At 33.4% G+C, this 15,996-nt stretch overlaps 1 protein-coding gene across 1 annotated transcript; it reads right to left on the bottom strand.

The window, feature by feature from the left end:
• Nucleotides 1-10,243: 10,243 nt before the first annotated feature.
• Nucleotides 10,244-11,585, bottom strand: LOC109340592 (ethylene-responsive transcription factor 5-like). Its single transcript, XM_019578316.1, has one exon. It carries the CDS (start codon nucleotides 11,488-11,490, stop codon nucleotides 10,741-10,743), a length of 750 nt encoding a protein of 249 aa, XP_019433861.1. The 5' UTR covers nucleotides 11,491-11,585; the 3' UTR covers nucleotides 10,244-10,740.
• Between the last annotated feature and the right edge of the window lie 4,411 nt (nucleotides 11,586-15,996).

Below are 15,996 nucleotides of genomic sequence, written 5' to 3' on the forward strand. Positions count from 1 at the left end.
AAAGATTTAATCGATTAACTGGGCTGCAGAATGGATTCTTTATAAACTGTGTTTTCAGAACTCAAGCCATAACTTGCATGTTAGATTTTAAGAGAGTTAGAGCATATTTCATGTTCATTGCTGCATCCATATGACATTGCGTTTGTGAGATTAGAAAAGAGAGAATTCTATGCTTTAGGATTGAGAGGCATTTCATGTTTAATTTCTCATCATTTCATCTCATATATTCATGCATTTCTTGATGTTTTTGGAAAGATTTCATATTCTGTAAAATCTGTTTTTAACTAATGCATTATCATGTTATATGAGACTTGTGTTAGAGTTGTAGAGTAAGGTCTTAATTGTTTAATTTGAGCATTGTAATTGCTTTAGATTACTCTATGTTTTTGTTGTAAAAAGTGTTGTAACTTTGGGAATCTCAAGGTGTCTTACCACCAACGAGATTGTGTTGTATCTTCATTAGCTTAGAGATCTTGATAGAAAGAATAGGTTCTTAGCTGGGGCTACACCGCAAGAAAGGTTTTCTTGGGCGGTAGGAAGGGAGTCAAACCAAGGGATAAGGTTCTTTAGTTGTCAAGAAAGTGTCTAAGTGTTGTAATTGAAAGAATTGTTTGTAAAACGTTATTTCGATTATAGTGAAGAAAAATCTCCCAGATCAGCCGGGAGGCCTGGATGTAGTTTGCAAGTAGACACGCAAACGAACCAGGATAAAAACCTTGTTGCAAGCTTTCAGTTGCTTGTCGTGCAAGAAATTGAACCTGTTTGTGTATTCTGAGCTATTTTAATCGATTAAATTGCTTGCGTTAATCGATTATTCTTTCTCTGTTAATCGATTAATCTGGGGTTATTTCATCATTACTTGTTGTTTTTGAAAAGCGGATGCTCTGACCGCTACACCTATTCAACCCCCTTCTAGGTGTATTTTAGCCACTGATACCTAACAACATGATGCACTTGTTGATCCTTATGTGAATGCTTCTACCAACCCTCCTGAACAACAAACTTCTGAGTTTCATGCTGAGTCTTCCTCATCTGTTCCCATGCGTACAAACCAGATGATCATAGATGAGTTATTCTCTCTTCAAGGCTACATCTCTAATTGAATGGATGTTGTTGACGCTCATAATGGTTTCCTTTGACCTGAGAATAACATAGTAATTAACATGTTATTTATCATACTTTGATTTCAGACACATAATGTCTCAGGACGTTATTGAATGAATATTGAGTGTGATTAAATGTTTGTAGAATTAATGACTATTCAAAAAGGAATCCATCAACTCTTGGTAATGGGTTTGAGCTCTATAATAAAATGACCTTGGCCAAGGTATTACAATGAATAAAGAAATGAGTTTCTTTGAGTCATTATGGAAACTTACTAAAGTTTGACAATTGTACCATACTTTAAAGTTAGCACAGAGCTGTAAAGATGGAAGGAAGTATTCTAATTAATCTTCTAGTGATTCTTGAAAGTAAAATATATTACTTCATGCTATCTGACTGTTAAGGAGTGTTGTTAGACGCCAACCTTGATTAGTAAATTAATTTAGTTAATTTACTACCACCTTAATATTGAACCTACGGGGTCACACACTAACGAGTGTTCTAATCTTTGCTAAATAATTATGTTATTTGATAATTAAATTGGAGAATTTAATTTGATCAAATAAATAATTTTGTGGAATATTATTTTAATTCTTTTTGATGCATTTTTTTGGAAGTGTCTTTGGTTTTCTGTCCAAATGCTGTTCATTGCTGCAACAGAAAAAAGCCCAGACAATTCTCTACCCAAATGTGCAGGACCACTTACATTATTTCATTTCTATTAGAAGAATAGATACTGAATTATTTCATCTACCTCATTGCAGAGAAAACAAAATTGATCTTCAACAGAAATGTTCAACCCTGCACCATGATGTCCAGAAAGCCAATTATATGTTATAATCACTTCTGATAGTGTATATCCCATAAATTGAGGTCAGCTAATTGTCACTAATCCATCTGACCCACAAAGCATCTTTCATTCTTGCTTGCTTTCTGAATGCAGTTTTACATCTCCAATACTCGTATATGTTTGGTAAATCCAATGCTCAAGTTATGAAAGTTTTGTTGGGCCTATTTAAATGTGTCCTACATCATATATTAGAGGAGATAAGTGGAAAAGTTTATTACTGAAAAAACTTATAGAAGATATTATTATTCTCTTGAGATTTTGGTTTGACTTTTCACTCTTCTTATATATGTCGGAGGCTAAGAGGGTCAGGTCAACACAAGTTCAGTGCACCCACCACTCTTATCATTGAGAGCAATGAGAGATGACAACACATTAAACCAAAAAACAAATTTAATTGAAAATAATTTCTTTTGAAAAACGTCTTTCATCATCTCCTTATACCCATTCCATACCCTTAGACCCCAATTTAGAGAAAACTCATTTTATTTCTTCCTACAAAATTATCGTGCAAATCTTCGTACACCACAAGATAGCGATATATGTCATTTATATAGCTATTATTTTGTAATAGTATTCTACAAATCTTAATAAACAGAGTATCACTTTGTGACATATATTACTTTTATCTTGTAATATGATATATTATTTTTCCATTCAGTTTTGTGGCTTGTTTGACCTAACTTTACTAGGTTTCTATTTTTTTTCCTAATCCAGTAGTAATTGGAAAGTGCCACAAACATAGATGAAAAAGGATAACAATCATAGTAGCTACTGATGGGTCTAAACTAAAGGATAAAGAGATTTACTATCCTAATATTGGTTAAAGGAATGCTAGGATCCAGTATGACCTGGCCAAAATAGTATGGAATTTTATTAATAAAAATCCACTCATGTATATGCTCATATGGAATACCTCTACCTGGTTGTTATGATTGGCTCCTAGTAATGCTCTAATTTTGAATAATGAGGCTTTTGATGTTGTATATGTGATGAACTTGATTAAGGTACTGGTTTAAAAGTGTCGGGGTTACGAGGTTTTTTTGTACTACAATTTTCTATTATCTCCCCTTATAGTGTCATTCCAAAGAATCAAATATCTTTTAATCTTTTTATGATCTAGTGAAAGTCTTATATCATTAGATCAATGGCTTGTCGGTGGGGTTTACAAACTAGTGAATGAATCCATCTCCGTGCATTTATGTTATCTTTTGTAATTGGGTTGAGTATCCCTGTTACTCTTTTAATACACTTTTGCTTGTCAAAAAAAATGTATTGCAATCTTTGCCTAAAAGAATGCACATTTGGAAAAAATCATATTTGAGTTTTAGACCTTAAAAAACTCAAGTCTAAAAAACAAGGACTGCCATGAGTTGAAATTTGTTTTACATATATGATCTGGAAGCCTTCCACAATCAATTGAGATTTCTTGATCTAGCTGATTGTAACAAGATAGAGGAGATCTTAGTCAAAACAAATATGACAAAAACTGTGCAACAACATGTGTTTTTAGGCTTTCACAATTTACTATATCTCATAATCAGTGGCTTCCATAATCAGAAATTTGTTTTCCTCTTTACATAGCCAGAGGTCTTGCAAGCCTATTTCCACTTGACTTATATGATTTAACAAGATGGAGATCATAGTCACAACAGATATATGTGAAGAACAATAGACAATATATGCTCACTGCTCAGATCCCGGTACATAATACTGGTACAAATACTAGTATGGGTTTCATTTTGAATGCGTTTCCTCACTTTTTATATTAGTTTTATTAAATTTTCTTTAAGACAACCTAATACATGATACATAGTACCATGAATTGGGAACATTGTAGGTGTGGTACATGAAAGAATTATGTAACTATGTCAAACATCATATTTTTCCAAGCACTTGCTCTATTGATTTTCCATAATGTCATGATTTAATTGTTAAAGAATGTTTAAATAAGGAGACTTTTTTTTGGTAAAGTTGGAGCGGAAGACTCGTGGAGAAAATATAATAGAGAAAATGACACCGAAAATTTAATGTGGTTCGGCAATTTGCCTGCGTCCACAGCTGAAGAGCAACAAGGATTATTTCACTATGATAAAAGAGAACTACAAAGGTTAGGATTATTTCACTATGATAAAAGAGAACTACAAATGTTTCATTCGTTTCCCAAAACTCAAGTACACTCAATTTCACTATCACTCAAGTATTTCTCACACAATTAGAACAAAAGAACAAGAAGAGAGAATATACACTAAGCTAAGTATTTGGCGCGTCTTACAACGGCATGGAACACTCCTATTTATAGCGAAAGATCTTGAAGATTATGTAGCCAAAGAAAAGAGCATTAATGTTTGTTTCACCATAACCACTTCTTTTTACTTGGCTAGAAATTCTCTCTTTCTTCAAAATGATCTTTAGCCACTTTTTTTTTTGCCTCAAGAAAGTTTTTCCATCATCTTTTTTAGCCAATATTCAATAAATCTCCACATTGGCTAAAAGACTACCATAGTTATTCTCCTGCTACTCTTCTTCATGCTCACTAGAGATTCTTAACATTAATAAGTTCAGACAATGTCTTAACTTGGTAGTTGGAACTCGCTTCGTCATCATGTCCGTCGGATTATCTGTAGTGAGTATTTTCTCTACTCTAATAACTTCTCTCTCCACTATATCTCTGATAAAGCGCATTCGAACATCAATATGCTTAGTTCTTTCAAGATACATTGGATTCTTTGTCAGATGTATAGCACTTTGACTATCACAATAGATGGTTGTTTCTTCGAGTTGTATACTCAACTCTTCAATGAGACTTTTCTCCCAAATGGCTTCCTTTACAGCTTATGTTATTACAATGTACTCTGTTGCAGTTGTAAACAAAACAACAATTGATTGTGGTGTTGCTTTTCAACTAATAGTACAACCACACAATGTAAAGACATATTCGGTGAGCGATCTTCGCTTATCTAGATCTCCAGCATAATCCAAGTCAACATATCCAATGATTTTGTTCCCAACATCTTTGACTTTAGCATACAAAAACTTTATATTTGTGGTACATTTTAGGTAGCGCATAATCCACTTCACAGCCTTCCAGTGAACTTTACCTAGATTTGCTATATATCTGCTTACCATACTTACTAGGGGTGTTCGCGGTCCATTTGGATCGGTTTTAGGCAAAAAATGATCCGATCCAAACACGTAATTAACATGCGGTTTGGATCGGTCTGATCTGTTTATATTAAGATGTCCGATCCAAATATAATATGTGGTTTAAGTTCGGTTTGGATCGGTTTTTTTTATAAAATATTAAAATTGCAGTTATATTCAAAACTCATAAAAATGACTAAATATTAAGCATAAAACAACAATAAAAATATTGTTCAACAACATTAAAATGTATGCGACAATAGTATAAGTAAACAACATCATAAAATAGTAATAAACAATAAGACAATAATAATAAAAGTAAAAAATAGTAACAACAACAACAAGATATCAATAATAAAAAGACAACAAAACAACAAGATATCAATAACAATAACATGAGCACCGATAACGTAATTTTAACAGTTAGTTTCATCGATGTTTAATAACAATAATATTTTCACAACAATAAAATTGATAATAAAACACCTAGTCAGAATAACACTTGAATCCTCTTTATTTGGTTGTGGGATTGGTTTAAGTTCTAAAAAAGTGTATCAAATATAATCAATATGATTTAAAACATAACAACGTATATATAAGTGTGTTATAGAATATAACAAATAAAATATAGGTACAATTTTGGAGTTGGGACTTAAGATTAAGTTTAGAAGACACTTAAAAATATTACACACTTAAACTTTACATACTATTTCGGCCCGGTCTGGATCCAAGAGGTGAAACCAAAATCCGAATCGGACCAATCGGTCTTTAAAAAATAAGTCCAACACGATCCAAATGCATTCCATTTTTGCAGTTTCGGTCTATTTTGGATTGGCTTTCGGTTTTATTGTTGAACCATTCTAGATTTGAACACCCCTAATACTTACTGCATGAGCAATATCTGGTCTAGTGTATACCATGACATACATGAAACTGCCAATATTTGGTCTAGTGACTGGTTTAGCATTTTGCATGCCAAAGCCTTCCAACACTTTATCAATGTACTCCTTTTGTGACAGAAAGAGTGTCCCCTCTTTTCTATCCCTCTGAATCTCCATTCCCAGAATTTTCTTTTCAGCTCCTAAGTCCTTCATTTCAAACTCTAAGCTCAATTGAGCTTTCAAGTTTCTAATTTCTGACATGTTCTTACATGCGATCAACATGTCATCAACATATAAAAGCAAATATATGAATAACTTATTTGCAACCTTCTTATAGTAGATGCAACTATCGTGTTCACTTCTGGAATATTCATTTTCAAGCATGAATGTGTCAAATTGTCGATACCATTGTCTGGAAGATTGTTTTAGGCCATATAAAGATTTCTTCAGCAAGCAAACATGATCTTTCATTCCTTGAACTTCAAATCCTTCAGGTTGTTTCATGTAGATTTGTTCCTCCAATTCACCATACAAAAATGTCGTTTTGACATCTAGTTGCTCAAGTTCTATATCAAATTGAGCTACAATTGCAAGTATGATGCGAATAAAACTATGTTTTACCACATGAGAGAAGACTTCATTGAAATCAATGCCTTCTCTTTATGTAAAACATTTGACCATTGATCACGCCTTGAATCTTGCATCTTCAACCCTAAGGATTACTTCATTCTTCTTAAAGACTCATTTGCATCCAACAATCTTTTAAGCTTTCGGCCACTTCACAAGAACCCAAGTATGATTCTTATGAAGAGATTCAATTTCCTCTGTCATGGCATAAATCCATTTGGAAGCTTCTTTGTTGTTGATAGCTTCTTCATATGACTGTGGTTCACAACATTTAGAGCGTATGACACCAGATTGACATAGCCATCCTTTTATGGAGATTTTATATGTCTGATTTGCCTGTCCTTAGCTAACTAATAATATTGTAATTGGGAGATATCAGTATCAGTACATGCATCATGAACTTCTTCTTCTTGATCAAGTGTTTTTTCTTTTGTTGGCTCCACCTCAATCTCCACCTTATCCAAGATATTAGGATTCTCATTTTCACTTGATGATTATGTATGAGGCTTTAGCATTTCAGCTTCATTAAAAGTAACATCTTTACTAATAATATACTTTATTTTCTCTGACCACCATAACTTATATTCTTTCACATCATCGGGATATCCAAGAAAAATGTATTTCAATGCTCTTGCATTAAGTTTTCCTTCTTTGTTATGAGTATATGCATGACAACCAAATATCCTGAAATTTTCATAATTTGCCGGAATACCCGACCACATCTCTTCTGGAGTTTTAAAACCAATGGTTTTTTATGGATATCTGTTGATCAAGTAACAAGATGTACTGACAGCTTCCACCCAAAATTCTTTTGGCAATCTAGTATTTGATAACATACATCTTGTCCTTTCAAGTAAGGTTCTATTCATTTGTTATGTAAGTCCATTTTGTTGTGGAGTGTGCCTCATGGTATAATGTCTCACAATATTGTGTCCTTGCAAAACTTTCTGAATTCTCCACTGCAGAATTATAGACCATTGTCAGTTCTTAGTCTCTTAATCTTTCTCCTGGTTTGCTTTTCGGTCAAGGTTTTCCATTGTTTGAACTTGACAAATACTTCACTTTTGTTTTTCAAAATGAAGATCCACACCTTCATTGAATAGTTATAATTGAATGTTAACATGTATCTGCTGCCACCATGAGAAGGTACTTGGGAAGGACCCCACAAGTCAGAATGTACATAATCCAACATGTCTCTTGTTTGATGAACTGCAACATTGAATTTTATCAGACATTGTTTTTCGAAAATACATTGTTCACAAAAGTCTACCTTCCTGACTTGTTGACTGCATAGTAATCTTTGTTTAGCCAACTCGGCTAGACATCTTTCACAAGAACAACACTCGTGATTGTGTTTCCTTGTAACATATAGAGATTATTCTCTTTCTTTCTTTTCATTACAATCATAGCGCCTTTAGATATTCTTATAGCTTCACCTTCACCTTTGTAGTTATAACCTTTTGAATCTAGTGTTCCCAAGGAAATTAGATTTTTCTTCAATTCTAGAACATGTCTTACATCTATCAACGTCCTTACGATTCCGTCGAATTTCTTGATTCTAATTGTATCGATACCAATGACCTTGCAGGGAACATTATTTCCTAAAAGGACTTTGCCCACATCTAAGGGTTGGTAAGTTGAAAACCAATCCTTAATGGGTCACATGTGATATGAGCATTCAGAATCAAGTATTCATTCATCTTTTGAGTCGTGCTCTGAGACTACTTGTGCATTTGCATTATCATAACCATTTGCTACAGCTGCATCTCCATATTCATAAATCATTTCCTTGCCTTTATGCTCTAGGAAATTCTTTCTTATATGCTCATCCTTGTGACAGTGAAAGCATTTATACTTTCTGGGTTTTATTTTAGACTTGGACCTAGATTTTCTTCTTTCACCAAATTGATTTCGCTTCTTTGTTCTTCCTCTAGCAAAAAGACTATCATCTAAGCCTTCAGATCTCAAATCTGATACTCTTTTCTTCAGTTCTTTCGAGTGCAACACCGTCTTTACTTCGTCCAAGGTCAGATCTTCTCGACCATACATCATAGTGTCGATGAAGTGCTCGTAAGAACTTGGAAGGGAACATAGTAGAAGAATTGTTTGGTCTTCATCTTCAATTTTAACATCAATATTCTTTAGATCAAGAATAATTTTGTTAAATTCATCCGGGTGATCTTTTATGGGCTTTCCTTCCTGCATTTGAAGAGTATATATTCTTTTCTTCAAATACAGCCTATTGGTGAGTGATTTCGTCATGTACAAGCTTTCCAGCTTCAACCATAATGAAGTAGTTGTAGTTTCTTCTGACACTTCTCGTAGAACTTCATCTTCCAAGCACAACAAAATTACATTATGTGTTTTTTCCAAGTTTTCATCTTTCTCGTTCTCGGTCAGACTCTATGGTAAATTGTTTCTACCTTCCAAGACTTTGCCCAAGCCTTGATGAACTAATAGAGCTTTCATCTTCAATTGTCAGAGGTTGAAATCATTTTCTTCATTAAATTTCTCCAAATCAAATTTAGCACTTGCCATGATAACCGTATACTGTAACAATATTGTAGTCTATGAACATACACCAGGAAAGTTCTCAGGAAAGAGAGGTGAGTCTTAACAGACACACTTAAATACCAGGTTTTTCCTAAGACAGAATTTTCTTAAACATACACTTTCACACTATTATATTTTTCAGTAACAAGAAAAATTATTTTCTAGTGTGTAAGATCAAACAATGCTGTGAACACAAAGCATACTAAGAATTTTCTTTTAGATCGTACGACTTAGATGCAAGAGCTCTACGAGCTTTGATACCAAATTGTTGGAGCGGAAGACCAATGGAGAAAATATAATAGAGAAAATGACACTGATAGTTTAATGTGGTTCGACAATTTGCCTACATTTACAACTGAAAAACAACAATGATTATTCCATTATAATAAAAGAGAACTACAAATGTTTCACTCACTTCTCAAAACTCAAGTACACCCATTTGACTCTCACTCAAGTATTTCTCACACAATTAGAACAAGAGAATAAGAAGAGAGAATATGCACTAAGCTAAGTATTTGGTGTGTCTTACAATGACATAGAACACTCATATTTATAGTCAAAGCTCTTGAAGATTATGTGGCTAAAGAAAAAAGTATTAATGTTGGTTTCACCATAGCCACTTCTTTTTACTTGGCTAGAAATTCTACATTTATTCAAGATGATCTTTAGCCACTTCTTTTTTGTTTGGTTCAAGAAAGTCTTTTCATCATCTTTTTCTTTTAGCCAATATTCAATAGGTACTATCAAGGATATCCTCTCACATTTTTTAATACGGAATTAATTATTTTCGAGGTGCATGGTTGTCTCTCCCAACAACTATATCTCCCAGGAATCGAACACCTTACACCACTACACCAACACCTTGTTTTTTAAACAATGAGACTTTGTTAGCACAGACGTATACACACCACACCTTTGGTCTGACAGAGACGAAAACCATAATGATATCATACAGAAGTAACACAAATATAAATATGAGATGAACATATATATATATATATATACACAAAAATGTAATGGTGTTTGATTTGATTTTTTGTTTTCTTCATTACTATACCTCATACATAGTAGTTAGTAGCTGCCTGGGTTGAAGTTACACTAAACCAATTTGTATTGATAAAGGAAACTAAACCAGATCCACTGTTGATTCAAGTACCATAAAACCTTTGACCAAATGAACACATATAAGGGGGAAAATAAAAATCTAGCTTCAAACTCTCATACATATTTACCTTATAAAAGCATACATATCTTCACTTTCATAATGTAGTAATGCACTATTAGTACTACACCACTTCCACTATTTTGATAAAGAGACAAACCAACCTTAATTTTCTCTCTTTTTCTATATCATAACCAATAGATGCTTGGAGAAGATAACCACTTGCATCATCTCTCTCCTTGCTTCTATCATTTTAGTTTGTTTGCGAGTTGAGTTTTAGAGGAAAAAGAAAATAAAGTGAAGGCTTTTGAAGTTATATTACAAGTGTATTGGCTCACAGACTTTCATTTTTCATTCATTCTCCTCGAAAATTCAACTTGCAAACAGACCCTAATAAATTAATTAAAAGATGAGTCATAAGCTCAAAGAACCATGAGTGGAGATAAGGGTGACAATGGAGGTACACTAAAGATAGTTCCCATAACATCATGAGTGTCCCAAAACCCTTTCCAACATGATGGAGTCAAAGGAGGACAAACTATAACTCCTTTCTCTTGGAGAGATAAACACCCTTCTTCTTTCTTCAACTTCTTACTCTCATTCACTACTTCACTCTCTTCACCTCTTCTCTTCTTATCACCAACCAAAACCACTTCTTGTTGAGAAATTATATTCCCAACCTCTAGAGGAAAGTTGAGTATTGCTTTGCTTCCTCTCATCTTGAAAGCAGCTCTATCATAAGCTTTTGCAGCCTCAATTGCTGTGTCAAAGGTTCCAAGCCATACCCTTGTTCCTTTTCTATTCGGGTCACGAATTTCTGCTGCAAATTTCCCCCATGGTCTCCTTCTAACACCTCTATAATGTTTCAACTCTTCAGTAACATCACTGTTATCTGAAAATGAAGAGGTGTGATTATATATTTGTGTTTCCTTGTGTTGTGAAATGGTTGTGGAAGGGATTGTGATACGTATAGAGGGCTTGCGGGTGCTTAGATTTGATGATGATCTTGGAGGTTTAGAGAAAGATATTTGAGGCATTTGAAGGCTTTTTCTAACAGGAACTTCTTGTTGGGGTAGCAAGTAATCATTAATAATGATTTCTGAATTTGAAAGCTTTGAGTTTTCTAACATGTTTGAGTTGAAAAAACTAAAGCTGGATTCAGAGTTTTGCATACTTTGAATTTTAAGTTCTTTTGGAGATTCAGAGGAGAATTGGTTGAGTGGAAAATAAGGGAGTGAGTGGCATATAAATAATAGGAAGATTAGATGGACATGAAAAGGGTTGTCTTATGTAACAACAAAATGTTGATCTTGTGGTGTAAGATCTTATTAAATTATTAAGATGTCCACAAAAAAATTAAAGGTTCGATTGAATGACACTTGTTAGAATGGACAATCACGTACCCAAGATGAATTAATTCATTAGAGAAGAAATGTGTTGTGTTCTAGAGTCTAAGATGGTGAGAGGAAGCATCGTTTATTAAACTTTGAAGTCATGTTGTCTGTTTTTGATTTGTCTTTTTGGTTTTGGTCAAATGTCAATTTGACTTGTGATGCTATGTAGGACCATAAGCCCACAAAATGACCTTTCCAGGGTACTTCCAGCTGCTGCAAGTTGAGTGTGGGACTCAAATTTGATACAAATCTTTTCAGGGTGAATGACTCAATGTTGTTATCATTCTTTTTTTCTTGCTATGATTGAGAATCTACCATAACATACAACTTACTTTAAAATGTAAAAATACGAGAAATGGTACATGAATATGGAAGGGTTTTTGGTCAATTGATGTTTGGATATATGTTAAAATATTCAATCATAGAGATTTAACTTAGTAAGCACTCGTACACTATGTTATCAATTAGCTTAAGATAGTGATATACTGGGAGAAGAATTCAACCACTAACTAAATAATTCAACCATGTATAAGTGAAATTATATATGTATATATATTTTAGTGCTAAGAAATTAATAAAGAAGGTTATAAATATTTATTTACACCACTAGACAAAGCAAAATATGTATTCTGATGGTAGATCATTTTTTAATGGTACAAATAAAGGTGGTGGTGTTGTGTTTGTTTCTGAATGATAATATTTTGATAAAAACTATTAAATTATCCGTATATTTATATGGGATGATATTTTTTGACATTTGATTAAGAATATATATGTTATTCGTATATTCTCATGATAAAAAATATATTACTTGTATATTCATATTATTAAGAACAATAAATATTAAGTTGTGTGTAGTATAACTTAGATATGCATGTGTAATTTATGTCAAACTATATTTGTTCTTTCATTGTAGTAGGTTGTGACATGTGCAAATCACATTAATTTTGAGGGATATTCAAAACACATACATGTAAATTATAATTAAGAAGACAAATATATAATATTCATAGTGTAAATCATATTTGACCATGTAACCATGAAAGATAATATCAATAATTTAAAATTATGTAAAATATGTGAAACCAATCATTAACATGTAAAGGTACACAAAATATAATAGTCTTTTTTTAATTCTTAACATGCCCGCTTGAAATATACATGAGAAGCAAGCATATAAATTTGTGTATGGAATAATAATTGTGCAATTGCCAAGAGTCCCAAAAGCAGTAGAGTAACCAAAACAATCAAAGAATCCTTGAAGAAAGAAAGAACAAAAGAGTTAAAAACATGTTTAAGACATGTATCTAAACTTATATATGAACGGAAGAGAAATCATGTTAATTGGCAAAAGTTCTTAGAATGTTAGCTAAACTGATCCATTTTAGTCCAATTATATGAAAAGAAGCTTAAGGTATGACAATCCAACCCTCTTGTCTCTCTCGGTGCAATGTCTTTTATTGTGGACACTTCCAACATAATCCTTCAAAGCCAAATAATATTCAAACCTCAATATACACTAAAAGCATAAACATATTAGTTATAGATCCACCAAAACAATTGAAGATTTGACAAGATGCTTACCTTATTTCATTGAGCAAACTCAATATACACTAAAAGCATAAATATATTATAGATGAAGGTGTTGCTCAACTGGTATGCCATTGCTCTGTTTTTTGAACTTACAATCTTGGGGTTTGATAAATTATGATAGGTTGGAACTCCTTATCTTTTTTAAAAATATATATTTTATGCACACAATCATCAAGAAGATGATATTTAACTTCGACGGGAATACGTATAACCCAAAAATATACAAAATGATATGAAATTACATCACTTTAATATAAAGCAGTAGTTGTGCTAAAAATAGCAAGTGGGATATATTGATGTGTGCTTTGGGAATTTGAGGCACTCCATTGTTATCAATTACACCATCTAGATAGTTTTTCTAGCATTTGTCATGTCGATGGATAGTTATATTGGGTATTTCTACATCTGCAGGCCAAGTTATTTGAAGCAAATTGTTAAAATTATAATTCATTTTGCTTCTCTGCTGAATTATTCTAACATATTTCCCGAACAACATCTTTAAAATATCTGAATGATGGTGGTACATTCATCACACATGAGTCTCTGTTTGCCATTGCAAGAAGTTGTCCAAATTTGGAGGTAAGTGACAAAGAAATTGCAGAATTATTATCCTTATCTCATCTCATGAAGAAAAATATAGAGAAGTAACTTGGAGTAAAGGCCTCTCTTGAAACTCATGGACAAAGGAGAAAAATAATTACTCCAAGAGTAGGAATGGTGTCTCCTTCATCACATCAATGTTAAAAAACATATAAGTTGAAACAAAAAAGGTCCTTACTATAAAACATGCCTAGTGGAATTACAAAAGTTGTTTTACACATGATAGTAAAGCATATTAATATGCAGATATGGTTTTACATGTAAGACTAAGGGATCCAAGAGCAATCCATGTAGAATGGAAAGGTTAATGACATAGAGTTATTAATTTGGTAAGTTTGTATCTAATCATGTATGGTCACTTAATAATGCCCTTAATTCAAAACATTGTATCATAAACCTTCAAATGTTCCAATCTTAATGAAATTGCATAAAAATGAGTGACTTTTACCTTTCCGAATCATGATTGTTGGGGATATTTGAAATATGTTATTATATGAAATCCTACGTTGTCTAGCATTAGAATAGAATAAAATATCAATGTTATATATTAGATTCAGGTCCCTTGTTGTAATGTGTACCAGATATAAGCACCAAATAGAAACACACAATGGGTACTTGGACCCATGAGTGTGCTAGGAATTGTAATCTTTATTCTATAATAATATCTTGGTAGGCGCTCATCGCTCCCGAGGATGTAGGCACAATTGGTCGAACCTCATTACCAAATTCTCTTGTTTCTTCTCTTATATTTATTCTATGTACTTTATTTGATTGTTTGTGGTCAACGATGTGCAATAATCGCTTCCGCTGGATCAACAATTAGTATCAGAGCCAATTGGTAGATGGCTCTTAACCTAGGCGCCAAATAATGGCTAAATAGGGTGAAGGCATGATGGCTGAATAATTCTATGCACTTTATTTGATTGTTTATGGTCAATGTTGTGCAATGATCGCTTTCGTTGGACCAACAATTGGTATCAGAGCCAACTGGTAGATAGCTCTTAACCTAGGCGCCAAATAATGGCTAAAGAGGGTGAAGGCGTGATGGCTAAACAAAGTGCGTCAAATGTATTAGGCAATGATAAAGTACATGGTTGAATGAGAAGAAAACATGGCGAAATTGAAGTGGAGGCAATATATGTTGATCCAGAATCCCAGACGTTCATGTACTGGATTAGGATCAAGGTTGAGATAGGACTCATGTGTTGAGTTTGGCCATGAGACAGGTGCTGACAATATCTCTCCAGATGTTGAGAGAATGATCTCATTTAAGATTAGAAGTAGAATATCCTACTAGCATGTTTGGGATGTCATAGTGAAGGATATTAATTGTTAGAAGATCCACAAAAGCATAGAGGCGATGTCAGACTTTGATGTAGGGTATAATATGTGTATTAGCTTTGATGCAAGATGTAACACGGACATTGATAGAGATGCAGGGGTATGACATGGGTATTGGCTTGGAAGTAAGGATGTGACGCAGACATTAGTTAGCATTGATGCAAGGTATGTGTTGTGGGTATACTCCTTATGGTGGAGTATGATAGTTCTTTTGAACTAGGATTGTCAGAGTAGACAATAGTGGTAGTGGTTGAGGTTTTCCAATAAACCTCCAAAGTCCAGTGTGACTGAGTATTGAAGAGGACGATTGTTGGTGAACTTTTGTGTAGAGGTTTCATATATCGAAAGACTTCCTAGCAATATGTGGCTAGGCAACGTGTTCCATTAGATGGCGCTACGGGAAGCTGCACTACAAGTTTGGAAAGTTAAGCTCTAGGCATTGAGCAAGGTGGTGTCATATATTCGCTAACGTGGAGATTCTTGTATAGATTTTTTAATGAGCGATATATTCGTCTATTTCAACCAATATGGAGATTGTTGGGGATGTTTGAAATATGTTATTATATAAAATCTCACATTGCCTAACATTGTAATAGAATAGAATATCAATATTATATATTGGACTTAAGACCCTTATTGTAATGTGCACCATATATAAGCATCGGATAGAAACACCTCATGAGCACTTGGACCCATGAGCGTGTTAGGGCTTGTAATCTTTATTCTCTAATAATATCATGGCAGCCGCTC

Source organism: Lupinus angustifolius, unplaced genomic scaffold (genome assembly GCF_001865875.1).
Source record: "Lupinus angustifolius cultivar Tanjil unplaced genomic scaffold, LupAngTanjil_v1.0 Scaffold_204_9, whole genome shotgun sequence".
Lineage (NCBI taxonomy): Eukaryota > Viridiplantae > Streptophyta > Magnoliopsida > Fabales > Fabaceae > Lupinus > Lupinus angustifolius.

Coding starts and splice junctions, on each gene's coding strand:
- LOC109340592 (XM_019578316.1), bottom strand. CDS start 11,490: ATGCAAAACTCTGAATCCAGCTTTAGTTTTTTCAACTCAAACATGTTA.